The 24,638-nt window shown below is 53.6% G+C and overlaps 1 protein-coding gene across 1 annotated transcript; it reads right to left on the reverse strand.

The window, feature by feature from the left end:
* Positions 1-1,969: 1,969 nt before the first annotated feature.
* Wfdc1 (WAP four-disulfide core domain 1) lies at positions 1,970-23,757 on the reverse strand. The gene is made up of 7 exons (XM_052167361.1): positions 23,351-23,757; positions 11,929-12,118; positions 11,121-11,204; positions 10,110-10,250; positions 6,782-6,823; positions 3,884-3,967; positions 1,970-2,321 (listed from the first exon to the last, which is right to left on the reverse strand). The coding sequence occupies exons 1-6, from the start codon at positions 23,468-23,470 to the stop codon at positions 3,909-3,911; spliced, it is 636 nt and encodes a 211-aa protein (XP_052023321.1). The 5' UTR covers positions 23,471-23,757; the 3' UTR covers positions 1,970-2,321; positions 3,884-3,908.
* Positions 23,758-24,638: the final 881 nt, after the last annotated feature.

Consider the following 24,638-nt stretch of genomic DNA (forward strand, 5'->3'; position numbering starts at 1 on the left):
AAGATTTATTGTATGTATATGAGTGCAGTGTCGCTGTCTTCAGACACCCCAGAAGAGGACATCGGATCCCATTACCAATGGTTGTGAGCCACCATGGGGTCGCTGGGATTTGAACTCAGGACCTCTGGAAGAGCAGTCAGTGTTCCTAACCGCTGAGCCATCTCTCCAGCCCCCCTCCGTCCCTTCTCTTCTCCCTCTCTTTCTTCTTTCTCTTCTTCTCCCCCCTGCTTCCCCACCTACTAGATTTTTCCAGCTGTCCCTCTTTTCTCCTCGCTACAGCGGATTCATGCTTGCTCGGCCTTTTCTCCGTAGCAGACCACGGCAGTCAGGGGGAGGTGACATTTTCATTGTTCTAAGGGACGAAGGAGCCAGAGAAGCTGCTGAGGCCACTGGGTGAGGGTTGGGCTCCCACTCCCAGTTCAGTCAGGTGTTGTGTTTCTGCAGCTACTCGGCTGGTGGTCACATGGGATGGCAACCCCAGAGACCAAGGTCAGACTTAGCTCAGACCTCACCACCTCCAGGAAGCCCTCCTGGATCGTCCCCCAGAGCCCTGAGCTGGCTTTCTCCCACACTTACCTCATAGCACTGAAGGGCACAGGCAGAGCGCACCACCTTGACTCGGCCGGGTTGGGTCACTGTGCCTTTAGGAAAGAAGGTTCCGGGGCCTAGAGGCCTGCCTGCTTTACCCAGGATTGCGTGCCTGTCCCGTGTAGCAGTACAAGAGGACCCTCCCTGGTGGTCATATATGTAGTATGTCCTTCCCATGACCACCTGAAGGGGGCCTACCTGCTCTTTCCTTAGATCTGCCTACTGATCTTGTGAGAATGTTCTAGGGGGGAAAGGAGTGGGGGAATCAAGTCCAGGGGTTGGGAGCTAAAGGTGGAAGATCTGATGGAAAACCAGAAAAGAGGACTAGGCAAAGGTCAACAGACCAGAGCACAAAGCGATTATTTAATTAAGTCTGCTCGCACAGGGAAGTCCCTGTGAAGGAACTTGGCCCATGCAAGGCCACTGGCCTGGGGCAGCTCCCAGCTCATCTGTCTCCACAGAGGCCCAGTGCCCCTCCCGGCTGAGAGCACCCAGGACTCAGCTGCTTGTACCCAGAGCATCTGGCCCCAGAAACATGGCAGCTACACACACACACACACACACACACACACACACACCGCACTCCTTGATAACCTCCAAGGGCTAGCCTCCAGCACAGCACATTTAAGGATGGATATTCATTAGTTCAAGTCCTGACTCAGACCTGAGATGGCTCAGCAGGAAAGGGGTTCACACCCAACTTGACAGCCTGAGGTCGATCCCTGAGATAAAGTGGAAGGAGAGACAACCTGGATAAGTTGTCTTCTGATCTCCACGCATGTGCCGGGGTGTGTGCATACACACTCGCGCCCACTCGTGAGCACACACACACACACAGGCTGCGGGAGGCGTGGACGTCCTTGCACTCACAGATAAGCACCAAGGGACCCAGGAATATGAAACACCTAGAGTTGTTACTTCCGAGGAAAGGACTCATATCCTGTTATCTTCCCAGAAGGCTGCGAGTGGACTTGGTTGACAGCCTGGTGACCTTTGCGCTGTCTGAATGGCTGTGACCACACTGGATCCTGATCCCTCCCCAGACCCTTTCTGTGAGTCTGTCAGCCTATAGAACCTATCTTTATGGAAGATGTCGCCTGTACCTTACAAAGAGTTTTATATAGTCACGTCTTTGCTTTATAATGCACACAGGATTGAGCTGATTATCACCAGGAGAGTTTTTGCCCTAACTGTGCTGTGTTAAAATATACCTAAAATAATCTACTTGGGGTTAGACTCCTGAAGTTTGAGCCAACACCAGCTACTTGGTCTTGTTCAACTGAACTAACTTCTTGTCTCCCAAAGATCACTAGTCTGCAGGCTGTAGTCCCCCTGCCCCTTCCACAACAGACACACACACACACACACACACACAAATAGATGTAATTTTAAAAATCCAGCTGATAAAGTAGCTTATTTCTGCTACACGGTGGGCAGATTTATTTCAGGAACAATGGGGCTGAATGTACGCCTTCCGTAGGCAAAATCTGCAAAAGTCACCTAGAAGCTGCAGGTTCATGTGTCACAGAGGCTGAGCAGGGACCCAGAGCTGGTCACGAGCTTCCACCAAGTCAGCACACCAGGCTGGGCCGCTCTAGGGTTGGGAGTCTGAAGTCCCATTTCCCAGGAGCTCTGGAGTCCCGTTCTGTACAGAGCATGATGTCTAGGGTCAAATTCTTTTGCTGTTTCCAAGGCTTAGCGTGTGAGAAGCACAGGAAAAGGCCCCGCAAAGGCTATAAAGGAAAAGGGGCAAAGAAAACACCCTATAGTGATTCGATTGTGGGTGGGGCTCGCAGCACAGGCCTGTGAAATTCCTGTCCGCCCTAGACCCATCAGAAAGATGTGCTTCTGCAAAGATGAAGCCCTCAAGCCGCTGTGAGGCAGGTCTCCATGGTCCCCGATCAGCTACTGACCCATGCATTACCATTATATACACTCTATAGAGGGGGAAACAAGTTTGGAGAGCTGAGTCAGTCGCTTAAGGTTACACGGTAGGGAGCTGGAATTTACAGACAGGCCCCACTGGCTCCAGAGCCTGAGCTCCCGCCCTTCCTCAGCTGTGATTCACCACCTCATGCTGAACCTGAGCTAGCCAGCGCTCTGAGGAAAGTTGTAGGTATGGATTTTTTCTTTTCTTTTCTTTTCTTTTCTTTTCTCTTCTTTTCTCTTTTCCTCTCTCTCTCTCTCTCTCTCTCTCTCTCTCTCTCTCTCTCTCTCTCTCTCTCTCTGGTTTTTTGGATTTGGTTTTTTCAAGACAGGGTTTCTCTGTATAGCCCTGGCTGTCCTGGAACTCACTCTGTAGACCAGGCTGGCCTCGAACTCAGAAATTCCCCCGCGTCTTCCTCCCAGAGCGCTGGGATTACAGACGTGCGCCACCACCGCCCGGCTAGGTCTGGACTTATGTCTCATTTGCAGACAGTGGACAGGTTGGCATTGGTGCTCGCCTGCTCCACAGTCTTCCAGGGATTTAGCCTTCCTTGTCCATGACCCGAGGGAAGCCTCTGCTGTCACGGCTGCCATTTACCTGGTGAGGATGCTAAAGTCTGGGCAGGTTCTTGGTTTGCAGGTGGGGACCCTCTAGTGGGTACAAACCTGCACCTTTGTATGTTTCTGTGTGGGTGTTTTGTGGGGCAGCCCCCTATGCAAACAGCCTCCTTGATATCCGTCTCCTCAGCAGCCTGTGGCTTCTCCGAGCTGAAGTGAGCCACCATGGAGACCATATCCTTTATTTCCCTCCCATTTGGTGCCATCCTGCCCTCCAGCCTACAACCTCAGGAAGCACCTTCTCCACCGCAGACTTCAGGTCTGGGCTCAGTACCCCTCCTGAGGCCTCCCTCACCCTCACTGGGAGCAGCTCCTGGTATGTCTGTGGCCTCCTCCTTGTTCAACCGAAGTGGCTGGTTTAGACTCCATTCTAACAGGATGCCACACCCACCTGTGGGATTTGTTCCCAGTGGGGTGCAGTAAGGACACCAGCTACGGCTGAGCAGTGGGATTCAGTAGATGCCACAGCTAAGCTCAGCTGGGACGTCCTGGGGCCACCTCTGTCAGACAACCTGCTCCCTATATTACTGGCTGGCAGAATGGGAGGGAAGACAAGACTTAACGGGGCACAGGAGGCACCACTGGCCTAAGCTAGAAGGCGTGAAGGCAGCAGACTAGAAAGGTGGTCAGCCAGGTCTTGGGTTTAAGGTCTGTGGCTGACTCCGCTGGGCATTTGGAGGGATTGTGATGTTCTGATGTCGCCCTCCTGTGGCCAACACGGGTATGACGGCTGTCTATGCAAACCTCTCACCTCCGCTCACCAGCCAGTCTTCACTTTACGGAACATGCCTCTGTTGTCCCTTCCCAGGCTCCGCCACGTTTTTGGAGTCACCTTCTGCAACAAGAACACAGCCCATCAGAACAGCTGTTCTGCTTGAATTCCCTCCCTGGCCTCCTGTGACCGTCACAGGAAGTCTGGGTGCCTTGGCACAGCAAGGCAGGTGGCCCCGGGCTCCCGTGTGGAATGAATCCGCTCAGTCTGCACTTGAAGCTCTCTCCTGGCCTCAGCAGGGCTCCTGCGGCTTTTCTCTGTTCCTTCTTTGGTAGCTGCCATACTCTTGAGCCACATCCATGACTCTCCTACCTACCCGATCCACCTGGCTCAAACCACACGGGGGCGCCACGGGACAGCCCTGGGGCAGCCACTTCCCCTGTGCCCCGCCCATCACCACACAGGCCCTTCTGCAGCCAATGCCTCCAATTCCATAGCCTGAGTTCTCTTGATCCCTCCCTAGAAACGCCCCTGACCACCTGGTCTGAAGGGTCCTCATGGTATCTGGTGCGTGACATCTGGAGCCCTTGTCACCAGGACCATGAAGTGCCCACGTGGGCTTTATGGGTATTTGAACTTCCTGCCTGGGCTACCCTGACAGGAACTAGGTTCGTTGCATTTGTGGATGGAGCCACAGCCTCTAGGCCCTGAGTCACCCGTGAACAATGCCTGACAGAGACATGCTACATGGATGGAAGGGTGATGGGTGGGTGGGTGGTGGGCAGTGAGTGGGTGGGTGAGTGGTGGATTCATGGGGTGTGTGGGTGAGCGGGTTGATAGATAATGAATAAATGAATGAATAAAGAGAAAAATGGGTAGGTAGGGGAGATGGATGAGTGAAACAGGTAGATCAAGAGATGAGGAAGATCAAGAGAGGGATGAAAGGAAGAAGGGATGGATGGAAAGATGGGTTGGATGGGCAAAGAGAAGGTGGAAGAATGGGAAAAGGATGGGTGGGTGGATGGATGGATAGATGGATGGGTAGGAAGATAGGAGGGTGGGTGGACAGATGAGTGACTAGGTAGATGGATGGATGAATGGATGGATGGACAGACATATAGGTGAATGGATGGGCATATGGGTAGGTGGATGGATGGGTGGATGGATGGGTGGATGGATGGATGGATGGATGGGTGGGTGGATGGATGGATGGATGGGTGGATGGATGGGTGGGTGGATGGATGGGTGGGTGGATGGATGGATGGATGGGTGGATGGATGGGTGGATGGATGGATGGATGGGTGGATGGATGGGTAGGAAGATAGGAGGGTGGGTGGACAGATGAGTGACTAGGTAGATGGATGGATGAATGGATGGATGGACAGACATATAGGTGAATGGATGGGCATATGGGTAGGTGGATGGATGGGTGGATGGATGGGTGGATGGATGGATGGATGGATGGGTGGATGGATGGGTGGGTGGATGGGTGGATGGATGGGTGGATGGATGGATGGGTGGGTGGATGGATGGATGGATGGGTGGATGGATGGGTGGGTGGCTGGATGGATGGATGGGTGGATGGATGGGTGGATGGATGGGTGGATGGATGGATGGATGGGTGGATGGATGGGTGGGTGGATGGGTGGATGGATGGGTGGATGGATGGATGGATGGGTGGATGGATGGGTGGATGGATGGGTGGGTGGATGGGTGGATGGATGGGTGGATGGATGGATGGGTGGGTGGATGGATGGATGGATGGGTGGATGGATGGGTGGATGGGTGGGTGGGTGGATGGATGGATGGATGGATGGATGGGTGGATGGGTGGGTGGGTGGATGGATGGGGTGGATGGGTGGATGGGTGGGTGGGTGGATGGATGGGTGGATGGATGGGTGGGTGGCTGGATGGATGGATGGGTGGATGGATGGATGGATGGATGGATGGATGGATGGGTGGATGGGTGGGTGGGTGGATGGATGGGGTGGATGGGTGGATGGGTGGGTGGGTGGATGGATGGGTGGATGGATGGGTGGGTGGCTGGATGGATGGATGGGTGGATGGGTGGGTGGGTGGATGGGTGGGTGGGTGGATGGATGGATGGATGGATGGATGGGTGGATGGGTGGGTGGGTGGATGGATGGGGTGGATGGGTGGATGGGTGGGTGGGTGGATGGATGGGTGGATGGATGGGTGGGTGGGTGAATGGATGGGTGGATGGATGGATGGATGGATGGATGGATGGGTGGATGGATGGGTGGGTGGCTGGATGGATGGATGGGTGGATGGGTGGGTGGGTGGGTGGGTGGGTGGATGGACAAATGAATGGCTGGCTGGATGGGTGAATGAGAAGTTAGGTAGATTGGTGGATGGATGAGCAGATGAGTGGAAATATGGGTAGTGTGTAGCTGGATGAGAAGATGGATGGATGTTAGATGGATAGATGGTGGGTGGGCGTATGGAAGGATAGGTAGATGAGTGAATGGATGAGTGGATGAATAGGTGGATGGGGTGGATGAACAGATAGATGGAGAGATAGAAGATTGGATGGAAGGATGGGCAAATGGGTGGGGTTGGGGGTGGATATAAGAATGGGTAGGTGGATGAATGAGTGGATGTAGGTATGGATGGATTCTCAGATAAATGAACAATCAGAAAGATGGATGAAGGATCATCTCCAATTCCCTGATGAGGGTAGGAGGGACAACTGTGCCCGTCCCCAGATTCTGACCTGAGTGGAGGACATGATTTCCCTGAGCCCCTCTCTGTCCCACATCTGTCCTGCCCAGCATCCTAATGACAGATCTCCACTTTATTTCTCAAACCTAATTGCCATTTCGTTATCTCTAAGCTTTTGAAATTTATTTGGTCACACACAGGCCTTCTTCCCTTCCTTGTGTCTTCTTCAGAGAAAGAGCGCCTTCTTCCTCTCACCTGGATATTCCTTGTGAAGCTTCTGTCGCAGGGCCCGCCCTTCTGCAAAATAAACAAAAGGAGAAAGCTTTCAGAGGTTCAGGAGCTATGCTAGTCAGCTTCCGGTTACAGCTCAGTGCAGACGTTTTGACGTTATTTTGAAGGACAAAGGGGACCTGAAACCAAAGAGTTTGGGAACTACTGTCTGGACCATAAAGCTCTCTGACCAGTGGCCCAAGAGAGCAGGTGAGAGCAAAGACTAAGCCCATGTGTGTGTGTGTGTGTTATGATGTGTGTGCATGCATGAGTGTTCTGTGTGCATGCTTGTGTGTGTGTGTGCATGCGTGTGTGGTGTGATGTGTGTGCATGTGTAGGTGTGGTGTGACGGGTGTGCATGGATGCATTGTGTGGTATGTATGTATGTGTGTGTAGTGTGATGTATGAGCATGCATGAGTGTACTGTGTGTGCATACATGTGTAATGTGATGTGTGTGCATACATGCATGTATGTGGGGATGTGTGCATACATATGCATATGCCTGGAGGCCAAAGAAGGACATTGGTATCTTGCGTTTCTTTTTCTACCTTGTTCCTTTGAGGTAGGGTCTTTTGAACCTGGCACTAGATGGGTGATCGAGTTCCCCCTAGTCTGCCCTATGCACCCTAGTTCTGGGATATTACACCCAGCCCCACCCAGCTTTTCTTTCTTTCTTTTTTTTTTTTTAACAAGACACAGGTCCCTATCCTTATGCAGCAAGGACTCTCATTGTCTTAGTCAAGGATTCTATTCCTGCACAAACATCATGACCAAGAAGCAAGTTGGGGAGGAAAGGGTTTATTAAGCTTACACTTCCACACTGCTGTTCATCACCAAAGGAAGTCATGACTGGAACTCAAGCAGGTCAGGAAGCAGGAGCTGATGCAGAGGCCATGGAGGAATGTTTCTTACTGGGTTGCTTCTCCTGGCTTGCTCAGCCTGCTTTCTTATAGAACACAAGACTACCAGCCCAAGATGGTACCACCCACAATGGGCCCTCCCCCCTTGATCACTAATTGAGAAAATGCCCCACAGCTGGATCTCATGGAGGCATTTCCTCAACTGAAGCTCCTTTCTCTGTGATAACTCCAGCCCTTGTCAAGTTGACACACAAAACCAGCCAGTGCTCCCATCTCTCTAGCCCAGCAATTAATTCTCAAACGGCCCAATAAAGCACACACGCCCATTTCTATGGGGCACGGAGAGAGGAAAGGACTGTTTTTAACAGTCCTGGGCCTTGATGGTGGTCCCAGTAATATTCCTGAAGTCTTCCATATTCCTGAGGTTACTCAGAATACGCAGTTAAAAAAAAAAAAAACAGGGTATTCTTTTTTAACAGTGTCTCTTGGTTACGGTGACACGTGTCCTTATACTCTGCTGAGAGCTTTGTCCTACAGGAAGGTGAGGGACTTTAAGATGTTTCCAAACTCAGATATAATTATCACCAATTATTTCTAAGTGACAGCCCTGAGGTCAAGACCGGGAGAATTCACTTCCACCTGGGAATCTGGAGGTGTTCCTGCAGGAGAGGAGGCATGCACAGCATGCATGGGCATGTGTGGGTGCATGTGCCCACAGCTGCATGCACCCACGGGCATGCATGGGTGCATGTGCCCACAGGTGCATACATGCACTTTGCAGCTCACGGCAGGGCAGGTTTGTGACCTGATTCTTCGCCCTTCCTGAGCCAGGGATAGAGGTGGCACACACTCCCTAAGGAGCTGCTGTGTGTCCGGTGGGACATTAACACCCCACAGACATTGACTCAAGCCTTAGGATCTGCCCATGCTGTAATCAGCACATTACCACCCCAAGCCCCATTTTACAGATAGAAAAACTGAGACCAGGAAAGTCAGGTGAGGAGCAAGGGCACCCAGGAGGGAGGCAGCAGCTGTGAGCAGTTTCTCACGTTCTGGGCTGCAGTCTTGTTTCCCTTGTATTTTGTTCTCTGATTTGGGGTGTCTGTGGTGTGGTCCCGGTCTCCATGCCTCGCTTCCTTAGGAAATGAGTCCATTTGGATTCCGACTCTCTAGAACTTGTCTGAACTTGTCTTAGAAATCACAGAATCAAATGCGGAAGATCAGGAGACCAGAGAGGTCATCCTGGGGCTGGGACGCAGCTCAGCTGGCAGATTGCTGCCTCGAAGCACAAAGCCCCGTGCTCTATCCCCTTATATATAAACCAGCATGGCGCTTTATGGTGTAGGCCTGTAATCTCAGCAGGTGAGGGCAGAAGAATCAGAAGTTTAAGGCCATCCTTAGCTATAATAAAGTCTGGGCCAGCCTGGGCTACAAGAGACCTTGTGAGAAAGAGGCAGAGATATGGCAATTCCAACGTATGAAGCATCCCTAGGAATGCCGGGGCCTCTCATGGATGGCATCCCTCTATCCGGCAGTACTAGCCAGCGGTCTGCTCCAGGGGTTCTATATCTGCTGGCCACCCCCTCAGTCCTCACTGTCACCTGGTACCCAGGGACTGGAATTGATAATTGGGAAGACGCTACTCCATGCAGACATGATGGTCTTGTGTGTGTGTGTGTATGTGTGTTAATGACCTGGCTGTCCCCTGCAGAACCTCAACTGGCAGCCTGACCACTCTGCGCTCAACCCATGTCACATGGGCCGGACCTTGTCACTTCTCACCACCACATCCATGACCTCCAGTGACACACATCAATGATAGCCAACTGCCCTCTGAGAAGCAAGGACTCTCAGACAATTCACACTGTGAGGTTGTGGACTCACGAATAGCTCAGCCGGGAAAGGTGCCTGCGGCATGCCCAAGCCCGATGACCTGAGTTCAAGTCCCAGAGCCCACAAGAAGCTAAGGGGGCGGGGGAGGGGGAGGGAAGTGACTCCTCAAAGATGGCTACAGACCACGTGTGGACGGTAGAGCATCCGCTTGCTCTCCCCTCATCACACACACATACACAATAATAGATTTTTAAAAATTCAAATTCTGTGGGGTTAAAGACTGCCCTAGAGATGGGTACACGAGATCCTGTGTCCCCCAACACTGGTGACTGCCTGGCTCCACTCCCAGGACTCTGTATGTTTTCCCCTGATCCTATGACAACAGGAAGTGGTCCCATTTTACACGGGAAGAAACTGAGGCTCAGAGAGACGGAGAAATCGACCCCCAAGGCCACCCAGGTAGCAGACACAGACAGAGCTGGAGTTACAAGTGGGAGCAGGATCCAGAGGGGGACAGGAAGTGGGGCTCGAGGACTCTGAGATGGGCTTGGGGTGACAAGGTGTTTTCTGGCAGTGGGGTTGGGGTCAGTCCAGGGCAGTTTGGACCAGAGGTGCTCACCTGCTTGTCGGCGTTGCTTGACGCACCGTCCATGGTTGGGTATGCCCTGGGCCACGTCCCCTGGCTGCAGGATGTGGCACTCATAGCCTGAGGGACACAGGAGTGGCTCTGCTCCGTCCTCAGTGGTGCTGCATGCCTCTGCTGTGGGGGACACGGGCCAGGTGTCAGAGAGCAGACCTGGGGAGCAGACAGTGCACCCCATCCAGAAAGGCCAGTTTCTACTCCCACCCGATGCAGGCCGTGCCCGTGCCTCTCACACAGTGCACACGTGTACATGTACTGCGACGCCAAGCCACGTCTATACATACATGGACAGCCAGAGAGGCCGCCTCCTACCTGCTGTCAGACTCCAGGTTGGACCTATGGCTTGCATACAAACACCTCAAGAGACTGCCTGCCATCAGCACCCCTACACAAACACAGTCACAGCGCCCTTAACGCACCATTGTACAAAGAACATGCAAACACATGTACACCGCCATACACTGAAACATGAACACAGAGCTACAGCCACATGTGTACACAATACAACCACCCCAAATCAGCACATAGATACACGTGCTTTCACACACATATGCTATTCACAGACACACATATGTTCAACCACAACCACGAGAACAGGTGTGCACAGTAGCATACCCTGACGGACACGGTCCACAGGAGGGCGTGCAAAGCCACACACCCAGATGCACACACACAAGTGTACTATCCCCAGCAAGCCTCGGGCCTGTGTGTGGTTCCTTTAAGAAATATCCTCCGCTCTCCAGCCACACAAAGAACCTTTCTCCATAAGTGACCACGAGGCCCTTTAAGACTTTAGGGGGTCCCAGACCCCCTTCCTTCCCATTCTCTATCCAGGAAGAAGGTCCACTGTCAGGGAGAGCCTCGCTCTTTCTCTGCACCAACTACAGGAACCAGGCTGGGTTCCCAGCCAGCATCCGTGTGACCCATGGGCAGTCCAGTGAGGAGGGCTGATTCTGATCTGGGGACCTGTCGCCCAGGGGCAGGTACCTTGTAACACTTCCTCAGGACCATCCAGCAGCCAGCCGTTGCCACCAAGCCATCGCGGTTTGGGCTGCACCAGCCAGTCTAGAACTGACAGAGAACTGGGTGAGAGGGAGGGAAGGAAGGAGGGCTTCCTGGGGCAAGGTCGTGTGACCAGCCCTAGGGGGAGGGGCGTGTCATCCCATAGATGAGGTGAGGAGGACTCCTCACACTGCGCTGTGGGACATGCCACAGGCCTGTGGCATCCAGGTTACCTTCATCCTGCTGTCCCCCAACCCCACAGGCCAAGCGCTAAGGCAGAGTCTATAAGCAGGCTACAATTGAGCTGTGTCCCACCCTGGATGTACAGATATACGTGTATTTTGAATTTTATTTTCTGTGTGTGTACACGCACTCGTGTGCGCGCATATGCACGCATGTGTGTGTTTGCATGTGGAAGGTCAGGTGACATCTTGAAGGAGCGTTTTCTCTCCTTCGATCGTAGGGGTCATCAGGTCGGAAGCAGGTCCCTTTAGCCTCTTATCCTACTCTCTTACGGGCTGAGCCACCCTATAGACCAGACTGCCCTTCAAAGGGTAGAATTGTATAGAGGTGACGTTGTCCCTGAAGTGGGTATTTTCCACGCTGGGGGCTCCGTGCACACAGGTGAGGCAGCTGCACCTAGCAGGAGCTGCAGAGGTGCGGCTGAAGGCTGCAGGTGAGCATCCAGGCCAGGTAGCAGGTAGCTCAGAACAAACACAGCTCAGCTCTTTCTCTTGTCTGGGTCAGGGTCGGGCCCGCCTGACCTCCAACTCCCCACCGCAGCTCAGCTTACCCGGTGGAGGCGGCACGGCCTCCAGGCAGGCATAGGCACAGCCGTTGTAGCAGCAGCGCCTGTGTCTTGGGCACTCAGAGTCAGCCTGGCAGCGTGTGGCCTGACAGGCACCCGGGGGCAGCGTCCGTGGGGGTGGTGGGCAGCGGTCTGCGTGGGGCTGCCGGGAGCCTGTGGCAGCAACCTCTTCAGCCTGTGGGACAGAGTGGAAGGGCATTGACCTAGGCGCTCGGCCTGAGTTTCCTCCCTGGGAAAACAGTTATCCGGGCAATGAGTGGGGCGAGGTCTGGGGTTGACTTGCTGTTTCTCTCTGAGTCCTCAAAGAGATGGCTTCAAGAGGGAAGAAGGAAAGGAGGGAGGGAGAGAGGGAAGGAGGGAGGGAGGAGGGAGGGAGGAGGGAGCAGGGAGGGAGGGAGGGAGCAAGGGAGGAAGGAGAGAGGGGAGAAAGGAGGAGGGAGGGGAGAAGGGAAGAGGGAGGGAAGAGGGAGGAAGGAGGGAAGAGGAAGGAGAGGGGGAGGAAGGGAGGAAGGAGGGAGGGGAGGAGGGAGAGGAAGGGAGGAAGGAGGGAAGAGGGAGGAGGGAGGAAGGAGGGAGGGAGGAAGGGAGGAAGGAGGGAAGAGGGAAGAGAGAGGGAGGAAGGGAGGAAGGAGGGAGGAGGGAGGGAGGAGGGGGAGGAAGGAGGGAGGAGGGGGAGGAGGGAGGAAGGAGGAAAGAAGGGAGGAAGTAGCTTTAGAAGAAAGGTAGTTTTGGAGTATGTTTGAGAATTCACACATTGCACACGAGAGAATATATTCACACCATCTTGGATACATCTCACACAGTAGAACACTTGATGGCCAGAAGGTGGCGCTGTTCAGCGGGTGGCGGAAACTTTAGAGGGGAGGGTGCTTTTGGAGGGAGTACGTCATGGACCTACCTACACCTTTGAAGGAGATACTTGGTCCCTTCCTGTCCCCAGTGTCCTGACTGACATGGCGTAAGCAACACTTTCCACCTCACATTCCCACTGCCAACTTGTCAAGGCCGACAGCCATGGAGCCAGCCAACTCTGGACTGAACCCTCGGACACTGCGTGTTTCTCTCAAGACATGTCATAGTGGCAAACACCAGAATGATATAAAATATACTCATCTGAGAGAAGGAAACCTCAGTCAAGGGAATGCCTCTGCAAGATCAGGCCAGCCTGTGGAGTGGTTTTTTAATTAGTGATTGATGGAAGAGGACCCCGCCCATTGTGGGTGGGGCCAGCCCTGGGCTGGTGGTCCTGGGTTCTATAAGCAAGCAAGCCGGTAAGCAGTGCCCCTCCCTCCACAGCTCTGCACCAGCTCCTGCTCCAGGTTCCTGCCCTCACTGTTTTGGATGATGAACTGTGGCGCAAAACAAACCCTTTCCTCTCCAAGTTTCTTTGGTTACAGAGTTTCATCACAGCACTAGGACCCTAACTAAGACAGCTCAGAGGATAAAGGTGCTTACTGCCCAGCCTACTGATTAGCTTGATCCCCAAGACCCACATGGTGGACGGACAGAGTAGACTGCTGACCTATCTACCTGCAAGGAGTGACGGGGGCTGGAGAGGTGGCTCAGGGGTCAAGAGAATTTGCTCTTGCAAAAGATCCCGATTTGGTTCCCAGCCTCCATCTGGCAGCTCACAGCCATCTGTAACTCTAGTTCCAACAGATATGGTTCCATCTTTATTGACCTCTGTGAGCACCAGGATTAACATGGTGCAGATATACAAGCAAAATACTCATACATGCACATACACACACACATATATGTATATATACACACATACACATATATATATAGACAGGCAAAGACAGAGAGAGAGCTAGACAGTGGTGGTACATACCTTTAATCCCAGCACTCAGGAGCCAGAGACAGATCTGTGAGTTCAAGGCCAGCCTGGTTTACAGAGTGAGTTCCAGGACAGCCAGGGGTACACAGAAAAACCCTGCCAAAATACACACACACAAACACACACACACACAAACACACAAAGTGACTTAGGTAGTCAAGTCTTGACTATGTGTATATACATAAATCAGAACATACATGTTTAGTGTGTGTGTATATATGCATTATGCATGGGTAGGATGAAGATGGAAAGACCGTGTGTCAAAATAGCAACACTTAATAATTGAGTTTTGATTTTTTTTTTCCGACTCATTTTTATATACAGGGTCTCATGCATCTCTGCTGGCCTTGAACTTGCTGTGTCGTTAAGAATAACCTTGAACTCCTGGTCTTCCTTTCTCCACCTTCCTAGAGCTTCTTTCCTAGCTGAAATGACAACTGGACTGCACTGAGGCTTGCGACGGACAAGTGCGAGCTGGTCAAAATGGCTCTACCTGAGACAGCGCCTGCTGGAGCCGAAACTGCTTCAGCAGCAAGCAGCCGTGGTCGCTGTGCGCCTCCGTCATGCAATCTGTGGAACGTTCAAAGCAGCTGGGCTACATGAGAGAGGTCTAGCCCTGGGAAGGGTCTAACAAAAACAAGGGTTCCAAAGACCCTGGCGCCGGACATCTTAGCTTATTTAATGAAAAAGGGGAGGCTTGCCTGCACCAGACGTCCACAGTCAACATTAACACTGCTCTTGCTGTGTCTGAGCACGCTTCACTCTGTCCAACCACATTCTACTGAGCTGTCTCCTCAGGGTGCTTGAGAAGGAGCCAGCTCTGCCCTGTAGCCATGGTGGCTTCAAATCCGGGGGCCAGGAGTCCAGCATTTAACTCTGCCGAAGATCTGATGCGTAACCTTTGTCCATGTGGGGATGACATGGTTCTGTGACAGACACATTGAGACAGGATGGTGCCCAGTGTGGAAACTAGCTCAGCCTATTTTCTGGTTGGATCGCCTTTCAGTCCTCAGCGTATACATCCTCCCGAAGGTGGCCTTCCTTCACTAACAGACGACAAGGATCTACTGGTACAATCCTTACTCACACACCCTTCCGAGCCGCCATGAGGCTGCAAACGCAGTGCACTACTGCTGATGTCCTGTAGAGGGCGTCTGGTCACAGAGACTAAGTCCTGCTCAGGAGCGGCTATTCCCGGAGGAGCTGGTAGGTAGCAGTCTAGTTTTCTGTTTCCTGTCCAAGAGCTCGGGCGCTGGTGTGGTGGGAGGCTCTGGCCTCTAGCCCGCTTCACGCAGAGAATCCGTCTCTTCTTGCTTGCACAGACTGATCGTTCAACTTGTGAAAAGTAGGGGGCTCCGTTACTAAAGAGCTTGCCTTGCAAGTGTAAGCACCTGAGTTCGATTCCCAGCACCCCCTTTTTTGTTTTGTTTTTGTTTTGTTTTTTGGATTTGTTTTTTTCGAGACAGGGTTTCTCTGTGTAGCCCTGGCTGTCCTAGAACTCACTCTGTAGACCAGGCTGGCCTCGAATTCAGAAATCTGCCTGCCTCTGCCTCCCAGAGTGCTGGGATTAAAGATTATAGGCGTGCACCACCGCCCCTGCCGCCTCCACTGCCTTTTTTTTTTTCGATTCCCAGCACCCTTGTAACAACAACAATAATAAAAATTCCAGCCCCAATATTGGGTTCTTATGTTCCCAGCGCTGGAGAGACAGAGACCAACCTGCCTAGCTTACTTTGTGAATTCCCTGTCTCAAAAGAGCCCCAGGAATACCTGGGCTTGTCCTATGGTGTCCACGCGTACGCCCACACCTGCACCCACACTGCTACCGCTTTGCACGTGCTTCCAAACATCTCTGTCCCCAACAGGCACCCATATGTCTATCCTCACCACATACACACCTCTATCCCCATCTGTGTATATATAGTCTATCTACAAACATGCATACATGCCTGTTGCAGGATTTTCAATCACAGGCCTCCCACTGCCCTAATGTGATTGCACAGGGAAAAGGGAGGCAGGGCTAAGAGTTGCAGAGAGAGAGAGAGAGAGAGAGAGAGAGAGAGAGAGAGAGAGAGAGAGAGAGAGTCTGTCTGGGAGTAGGAGGGAAGCCAAGATGGAGGCAGAGAGACAGGAAGAAAATCCTGACCCCGCATGGTTTTACCAGCCACAAGTAGCTATGATTTTACAAGGTTAGAAATATTGGGATAAAGCTTTTATCATTACCAGTTGGCTCTGAAATTACTGTACTGGCATCTTGTGAAGTGTGATTTTATCGATATATAAATCTGATTGGTTAATTAAGCTTGAAGAGTCTTGATTGTACCGGGTATTGTGTCATGTAGCCGCGAGGTTGGTTCTATATGGTTACTGGAGTGTGGGACTGCTGGTGACAGGGGATTGTGACAGAGAGGGAACTAGTGGCTCTCCGGATGAGGGCCGGCCTGACTTTAGAGAGTTGGTGGTGGCAGTGGCAGGAGCGCAAGAGCGTAGTCTGGCCCCTCGGGGAGTTGGCAGGCTCGTTTTTTAAATATTTCCCCCAACACACACCCACATACATATATCCCCCCACCTGAAACAGAAACAAATAAAGAAATGAACGATAAGAAGAAAACATTGCTAAGTAACTCTTGGTGGATACAGAGAGGAAGGCCTGAGGCTAGCACTCCCCCAGAGACTCGAGGGAGGCCTGTGTGGGGCTTCTGAGCCTCGTAGTCTTCAGACTTTAGTGTTCTGATGCTGATTCCCACACCCATACGCTGCCTGCAGCTGCTTGGAACGTAACCCCTCACGCTCTGCTCCACATCCATCATCTAGAGGATTAAGTGAACCGCGTCTCCTTCACCTCAGCAGCCCTAATCCTCATCCGCCATGACAGCCATGCTGGCCCCCTTCAGAGGGTGACTGAGAGTTGCTGGGTAGGGTCAGGCTTCCTCCACAGTAGGTCCCATGTGCAGACACCGTGGAGCCTGGGGGGTCAGCAGGAGCCCCTTCTCTGACCTCTCCAGTCCCCTGTCCCATTCGTTGGTCATGGACAACCCTAGCGAGAAGGGGTCTGTGGAGAAATCAGTTGTATATGGACCACTGCTGTCCCGTGGGAACGCAAGCCTGTTTCTCACGATGGAGATAAGCCCCTTCCTGACGAGAAATGGTCACCGGTGACCGAGAACTGAAGGGCCCTGATTAAAGGGTTTTGAAGAACATTCCGTGTCCTGCAAAACGACGCTTAGAAACATTCTCAACAAAGGGTGCTTCCTGAGATCTGAGGAACTCAGAGAAACACGGGGTGTACCCTGCAGCCCCTCCCAGCTCAGGTTAAAAGCTTCACAGCCCCAGGGGTCAGGCCAGGACTGGCTCCCCAGCCCCTCCCCCTCCTCATCTTTCCCCTCCTGACTTCCTTGTGCACCCTCCACAGATGCCCTGGCTGTCCCCTGCCACCACCCACCACCCACCTGGCTGGTCCCTTGTGTACCCTCTACCTCCACACAGTGCCTGCCCCATCCAGCCTTTTGTTACTCATGGGTGTTCATGTGTGTGCATGTATTTGTGTAGTATATGTGTGCCTCTGTTTCTGTGTGACCCCCCGCCCCCCGTCCTCTAAAGACAAGACAGGGCCAGCCCACACATCTTATTCCAGAGTCTGCCATGATGCCACCAATATCTGTGACGGACATCAGAGCTCCTCACCCAGGCTCTCACCTCTACATCCTTGGTTCTTAACTGAGGAGCGAGGTCCACCTTTAAGCAGACACAAGAGGAACAGGGCCAACACTGGAGACGGGTCAAGGCAGGGCTGAGATTAAGGGCTCAGGTTTAAGAATCAAACCAGTGTGGGGTTGAACCTTGGAGCGACTCTACAGGGAAAATCACTCATTTGCCTCCATCTTCTTCCTCTGCAAACAGCCATAGTTGCTGTGGTTGTGGTAAAGCCTGGATGGTGAGGTGCCCTGGCCAGAACCCACAATGCGTCACCCCAGTCAGTATTAATCAGGGCTGTTTCTTTTGTGCCTGACTCTGCAGCTTCCAGGGCCTCCCTTGCCATCTCTGGAACATTCTGTCCAAACACACCCACATCCTCCTTCCTCCCTGACTTTTCCACACATATCACTCACAGGGAGTGATCACCAGGCAGTGGTGGTTCACGCATTTAATCCCAGCACTTGAGAGGCAGAGGCAGAGAGGTCTCTGTGAGTTCGAGGCCAGCCTGGTCTACTGAGTAAGTTCCAGGACAACCAGGGCTACACAGAGAAACCCTGCCTAGAGGAAGGAAGGAAGGAAGGAAAGAAGGAAGGAAGGAAGGAAGGAAGGAAGGAAGGAAGGAAGGAAGGGTCAGCAGGTCAAGTTCATTGTCCATGAACAGCCGGAGGAGGCTGGATGGATAAGTGACGGGACATCTTCTGCAGCTTGGAATATCACATGGACCTTGGGGGATGAGAACCGGCCACGTCCACAGATCTGCCACAAGTGGACACGTGCAGATCGTGTGCAGGGTGGATCCACCACACATACAAGGAAACCCAGAGACGAGTCCTTGGGTCACTGCTGGGAGAACAGAAGCCAGTGCTTACTGAGTAAGGGTCTCCTTTGTCGGGGGTGGGGGTGGGGGAAGTGGGGGGTGGGGGGAAGGAAGTGCTTTGGGAGCAGAGAGACACAGATACTCACACATAGACATATACACATATATATCGTTACACACAGAGATATACACAGATACATATACAAAACACAGAGACAGAGTCATAGACAGACACATACAGATATGCACACAGAGAGATACAGGCAACACACACAGATACAGACAGACACACACACAGATAGACACTCGCAGATACACTCATAGACAACACACACAAAACACAGGCACAGATAGACACACACAGGCAGACACACAGAGACACACAGACACACAGACACACACACACCAATGGTTTGTCTTAGACTAGGGTTACAGCCGAGTGGGTGGAATGTTTGCCTGGAACGCAGAGACCAGGGTTCAATCCCCACCCTGGGATAAACTGGCTGACGTGCACATGCCTCAGGATGTGCAGACAGGAAGATGGGATGTTTAAGGTCATCCTCGGCTACAGAGGGAGTCCAGCCTGGGCTACATGACATCCTGTTTCCAAAAAAAAAGGGGGGGTTGGGGGGCAAAAAAGTCTTATGTCATATACAACTCAATTTAAACTTTTTTAAACAATATGAATAAAAATAAATACATGTGCTGTGACCAGGGCTCGTGAAAAAGTGGAGGTCCACACAGGAGCTGTGTGTGGAGGAGGTCAGCGCAGGGACTGTCCTCCAGCCTCTGGCTCTGGGCTGTGTGGATTCTTCTGAGGGTAAGTAACAGTAGTGCCCCATCAGAAAGAACTGTGGAGTGACCTCCGTCTAGGGAGCTGGCACCCCACCGGTGAAGCTGCCCTTACCCCATGTCTCCCCGCCATTCACCACGCCTTCATTCCACAAGAGAGCTTTGCCCTTCTTTGGAATGTTCTAGAGACTTCATGGCTAGACCCATAAAAATGTCCTCCAGGACGGGTTTGCCTGGTGAAGGAAGACAGCCAGCTTTCCTTCAGAGCCCCACTTGCCCTTCCTCTGGAATTCGGACGTCAGAGATCTAAAAATAGGCACCTCCTTCCTTGGCCCGCTGGGCTGGGGTTCAGCCCGAAGATGCACCAGACCTCCACGGCGCAGCGGGCCGGGCCGTGGGGACAGAACTCAGGAGAGGCTTGGGCCCTTCCCAGGGGAACTCAGAAGAGCAGAAACTTCAGCTGGAGCAGTGTTGCCATCCAGTGCACACAGGAAGCCCCTCTAGAACTTTCCGAGCCCTCCTCTATGCCCTGGGTGATGTAAACATCTCCTGCCCGTGCCTATGCACTTGGGCTCTCAGTTAGACCCGAGTCTGGGCTGGGCCCCAAGATGCTACCCCTGTCTTCTTCCTCTAGCCTAGTCCCATGCCTGACGTGACACACAAGAGAGGCCCACCCCTAGGGTGACCTTCTGCTTCTTTTGTCTCCTTCGAAAGCAGCTGGTGAGAAAGTAAACAGATCTTGCTGATAAGAACAACAGGAGAAAAGAATACAAAGATATCACGAAAGCAAGCATGGGAGGTGGATCTCCGAGAGAGGAGATGCCCAGAGGACGTGAGAGGTTCTACGGTGATGGCCTGGGACAGAGGTGCTATGGGCTTCACCCATAATAGCTACAAGTACATCCCTGCACACACACACACACACACACACACACACACACAGTGATGCCAGGCATGAAGTAAAGGCCTGGTCTTTTTATTTTTTATTTTTAAATATGTATGGGTGTTTTGCCTACACATACGTCTGTAAACCACAGTGTTCATGGTGAATGCAGAGATCAGAGGGAACTGGAGTTATTCTGTTGTGAGCTAACATGAGGGTGCTGGGACTTGAACCCAGATCCTCTGGAAGAGCAACCAGTGCTCTTAACCTCTGAGCCACCTCTCCAGACTCTCTGGCCCCTGCAGCCCTAGCTCTGGTCTTTTCTTGAACCACAAAGCACCTGCTGCTGTGTCTACACTGCGATGAGGAACGCTCAGACAGATGGCAACCCTAGGTGCTCTTCGGGGTCTCACTTGGGAAGGCAAGGTTGGTGTTCCTGTCTGAGCCCTACTGGGAGTCGCTCAGGAAATGAACCGGCCATGCTCTGGGAAAACTCCAGTCCCCAGATACAAGCTGTTCCTGAAGGACATGCTCGGAGGTGGGAACGAACCAGGGAAGGGAGGCAGGCAGGCAGCAGTGCCCAGCAGGTTTTAATCACCGCCTCACCTCTGTGGCCAGGGCTGTCTGTCCTAGGGTGACTGAGTCCAGGCCACCAGCACAGGGACAGGAGAAATAAACAGTATGGCATCGTTATTGCCCACAAGTCCACTGATATAAACCTCGGGGGCAGTAAGGAGGATCAAAAAGCCAAGTCCTCAGTGCCGGGTCTGTGCTGAGAGGCCCCCTCCCGGCTGGGAGCTAGCGGCCACTCTAGCCAAACTCTCGAGCAGGCCAAGCCACAGGAGGGGAGTTTGTTTGGGCTCAGGGTTTCCGAGGGTTCCCTCTGGATGCCTGCTCATTGCTTTCCCCTGAAAAGCAAAATATCACGGAAGGAGGGGTGCCGGGCAGAGCCAGGAAGTGGGGAGACAGAACAGAGAGGAGGGGCGGGGACAGGGGCGGAGACAGGGGCGGAGACAGGGGCGGAGACAGATCCCTTCCAAAGCATGCCCACAGCAAGTTACCTCCTCCACCAGGCCCCGCCCCCTCATGTTCTCAGGGCAACCTGGTCTCATCCTGACAGTCCATTCAGATGTCAGGGGACTAAGGTATCCAGTCCCAGGGCTGTGACCTGTCAATCACCTTCCACAGGCCCCTCCTCTCAACACTACCGTGTTAGGGACCAGACCGTCATCAGCACATGAGTATTTAGAGAATATTCCAGACCAGACCATAATGAATTATCCATTGTAGACCTACTGGATTTAACTTTTAACTGTCACTCTGTTCTTAATAAAAACCGGCTCCCCTCAAGGCTAAGCCTGCTCGGGGTACCTGCAGATGGGGTCCCCAGGCCTGACCAGCCCACGGCCAGCAAGGGCTCAGCACCAAGTTGCGTGAGGGGGTCGGTCGAGGCTGTGGCCGCATCTCGCCTCAGTGCATGTGGGCTGCCATCTCTTCTGGTTACCCAGTTAAAGGTCCCTCTGAGGCCCAGAGAGGAGCAGCGAGTGGCCAAAGGCTGCACAGCTATTAAGAGGCAGATACACCAGGACCCGTAAGCCTCTGAGTGGCAGACACACAGCCTGGCCTTCCCTGGGTGGGGCATGTCCCCAACACACACACTTTCTTTCTCTCTGGCATGTAAGGCAGTCTGATCACCAGGGAGGGGCCAATTCTGTAGATAATGCAAAGCCCAGGGATTGTGTCCAACGGCAGCACAAGGTACAAAGATCCCGGACCTGGGAAAAGCAGAAAAGCCCTTTTCCTTGCCACCTGCCCTTTCCCTCTGGGCTATGTCACCCCACTGCCCACCCCAGCTACCTCACTTTCTGACTCTTCCCCCTCCTGTGGCTTCCGGTCTCTTCCCTAGAGCATCCAGCCAGGATGTTCATCTTGAACATGGATCAGCCTCAGTACAGACTGGTTTCCCAGCTCCCTGCTTCTTGATCTGGCAAACTCCTATTCACCCTTCAAAACCCCAAGCCAAATGTCTCCAACCCTAGAAGGCCCTCCCTGCTGCTCCAGGGCAGGGCTGGACACACTTTTCACTTTTGTATTCCTGCATGCATGAGAATGCTCCTGATGGCAGGAACTTGCCAGGGTTTGCAGCAGCTGCAGCCTGAGAACCAGCATTCCTCCCAAAAGGCATGGGCCGGCATTGGACTTGAAGATGGGAGACACACGGGCCACTGTGAGTGCTGAGTGCTTTCTGCATCTGCCCAAGTGTATACATGCTGCCCCCTGACCTCACCCCCTTGGAGAGTGCACCCCGGCGCTGTGCCCGCTATCTGTCTCCCCTCTGCTCAAAAGCTAACACACCCCAGGTTTCCTTCCTCTCCGTCACACTCTGCTACCCCAGCCGCTGTGTAGACAACCCGGGAGGGGAACCGGCAGACAAGTCCCCCACCCAGGCCAGTGCCTGCCAAGCAGTGGCCATCAGAACACCAACCCCTGATGGCAGCCACTTACAGCCCATGGGCTCAGGAGGCAGGTGGGATACCCAGGCCACGCTGTCCAGCTAGACCAGCCCACCCAGGAAACTCTGGATTCAGTGGGAGACCTTCCGTCAGGAAAGGAAATCGAATGAACAAGGTAGATGACTGATCCCAATTGCCAGCCTCCACAGGCCCAGGCACACACACACATACACACACACACACACACACACACACGTGTCCTGCACACCACACACACACACACACAACAACCCACATATTTGCTGAGAGCAATGCATCCCTCTGTCTTTCGCAGAACAGATTGTGGGTGTCCAGAGAGGTCAGACGACTTGCCTGAAGTCACACAGCCAAAGACAAGCCCGACTTAGACTCAGCCGTAGGGTCCCACTGTGCCTGCATCCCACTGGTGTTCTGCTCAGAACCTTCCTAGATATCGAGATTGTTCCCCAAGGCAGCCTGACTCACCCTCGACGGGGAGAGCAGGTCTCCTCACCCTGTACCCCAGGCTGTCATATAGATTTTTGCCCAGCATGCTTCTCATTGAGTGCCTCTTGCCCGAATAAGGCCCGGTGGCCAGGCTTCAGACACCGGAGAGGACCAAGCGCTCAGTTCTGAGCCCTCAGACCCTTTCATTAGATTCTGCTTTCCAGGAAGAAGGATGCTTCCCTTAAGCTTCAAAAGCAAAATTTCCACAGGGGGGTGGACCTGTCCTGACTCCTTGATGGCAGGAATGGGTCCTCGGGAGGGCAGAGTCCTGTCTGCCCACCACCCGCTACGGCTCCAATACAGGAAACTCCCACCGCGATAAGAAACCACAGCATCTGGGGACTTATGTCCCCTGGGCTACCTCCCACCACAGAGGCCCCTCCACCCCTCCTGGCACTTACTCGGGACTTCTCGGCCAGCCTGGCGAGCGGCAGTGCCTCCCAAGTGCCCTGTGTGGAGCAGGGGCCCAGTAGCAGCAGGAAACTCAGAGCCCAGAGGACCTTCCTGCCGCAGTTACCCATCCTGAGGCTGGTGGCGAGGCTTCCTTCTGCACGAGTGACCTCCGCGGGGCAGGCCGGGGAGAGGAGGCAAGAGGGGTTAAAAGGGAGGAGGGACGATCGCCTGGGTGGGGCCTGAGAGAGGAACAGAGCTTTGCCTGCTGCAGCCTTGGTCTTCCACACAGGGTCCCCGGGATCTTGTGCCCTCGGCCAGCACCTGTGCCCTGGGTGGTGGTCGGTCCTCAGGTTAGTTTTAGCTCACCCTGTAGCTTCAGTGACGAGGGTGATTGCAAGCTGGACAGTCAAACGAACGCTGGGCAGAGGGAGGAGGGGGTACCAGCCAAGACGTGGCCGGGAGGGGCCTGCCACTCCCCTGTAACTATTGAGCTGCTGTGGCCTCAAGTTAGACTGGACTGAGACGCTCTCAGTGCTGCCTGTGACTGTCTGGCCCAGGAACCGGGTTTGGGGGGTGCTGTAGGGAGGGGACAGGGGACCGCAGGAACCTGGAGCTGCTTTGATGGGACTCTGGGAGACAGTAGCATCCTGAGGGTCGCCCCAGAAGCCAAGCACCTCGCCTGTCCCCAGCGGGTTGTCCCCAACAGCATGCAGAGGTGGCTGCTGTGTGGATGCCTGGTTTTCTCAGAGGGGGACACAGAGGTGGAAGGAGGTTCCTCCACGCTTGCTCTGACATCGGGCAGTAGTGCAAAGTGGAACTGTGATGGCAGACCCAGAGGACCACCTGAGCCGCTCCACCGGAGAGGGTGTGGTTGGCTTTCCCTACTGGCAGGTAGGGGGCTCCAAGACACTACACACACACACACACACACACACACACACACACGCACACACATGTGCACACACACGTGCACATACACACACGTACACACACATACCACGTGCGTGCGCGCACACACGTGCACACACACACACACACACACACACACGCATCATTTCTGCCACCTGTGAGGGGCTCCGAGGCACACCCTGTGAGGCTCAGTGGCACGGTGGCAGAACGGGCACCCACGAAGGTGGGACCAATTTCCCACCCGCCACCCAGAGCCAGAGCGCCGGGACCTGGGCCCTTGCAGAGGCTCCCAGCTCTCCTTCCCCCTCCCCACTCCCCTCCCCCCTTATCCACATGTGCCTACTCTCCATTCTTGGACAGCAGGCTCTTGGCCCAGTTCCTGGGTCT

This window comes from Apodemus sylvaticus, chromosome 21 (genome assembly GCF_947179515.1).
Source record: "Apodemus sylvaticus chromosome 21, mApoSyl1.1, whole genome shotgun sequence".
NCBI classification, from domain to species: domain Eukaryota; kingdom Metazoa; phylum Chordata; class Mammalia; order Rodentia; family Muridae; genus Apodemus; species Apodemus sylvaticus.

Coding starts and splice junctions, on each gene's coding strand:
- Wfdc1 (XM_052167361.1), bottom strand. CDS start 23,470: ATGGGTAACTGCGGCAGGAAGGTCCTCTGGGCTCTGAGTTTCCTGCTG. Junction 12,119..23,350: donor GGCTGGCCGAGAAGTCCCGA/GTAAGTGCCAGG, acceptor TCTGTCCCACAG/GCTGAAGAGGTTGCTGCCAC. Junction 10,251..11,120: donor TCCTGAGGAAGTGTTACAAG/GTACCTGCCCCT, acceptor TGTCCCCCACAG/CAGAGGCATGCAGCACCACT.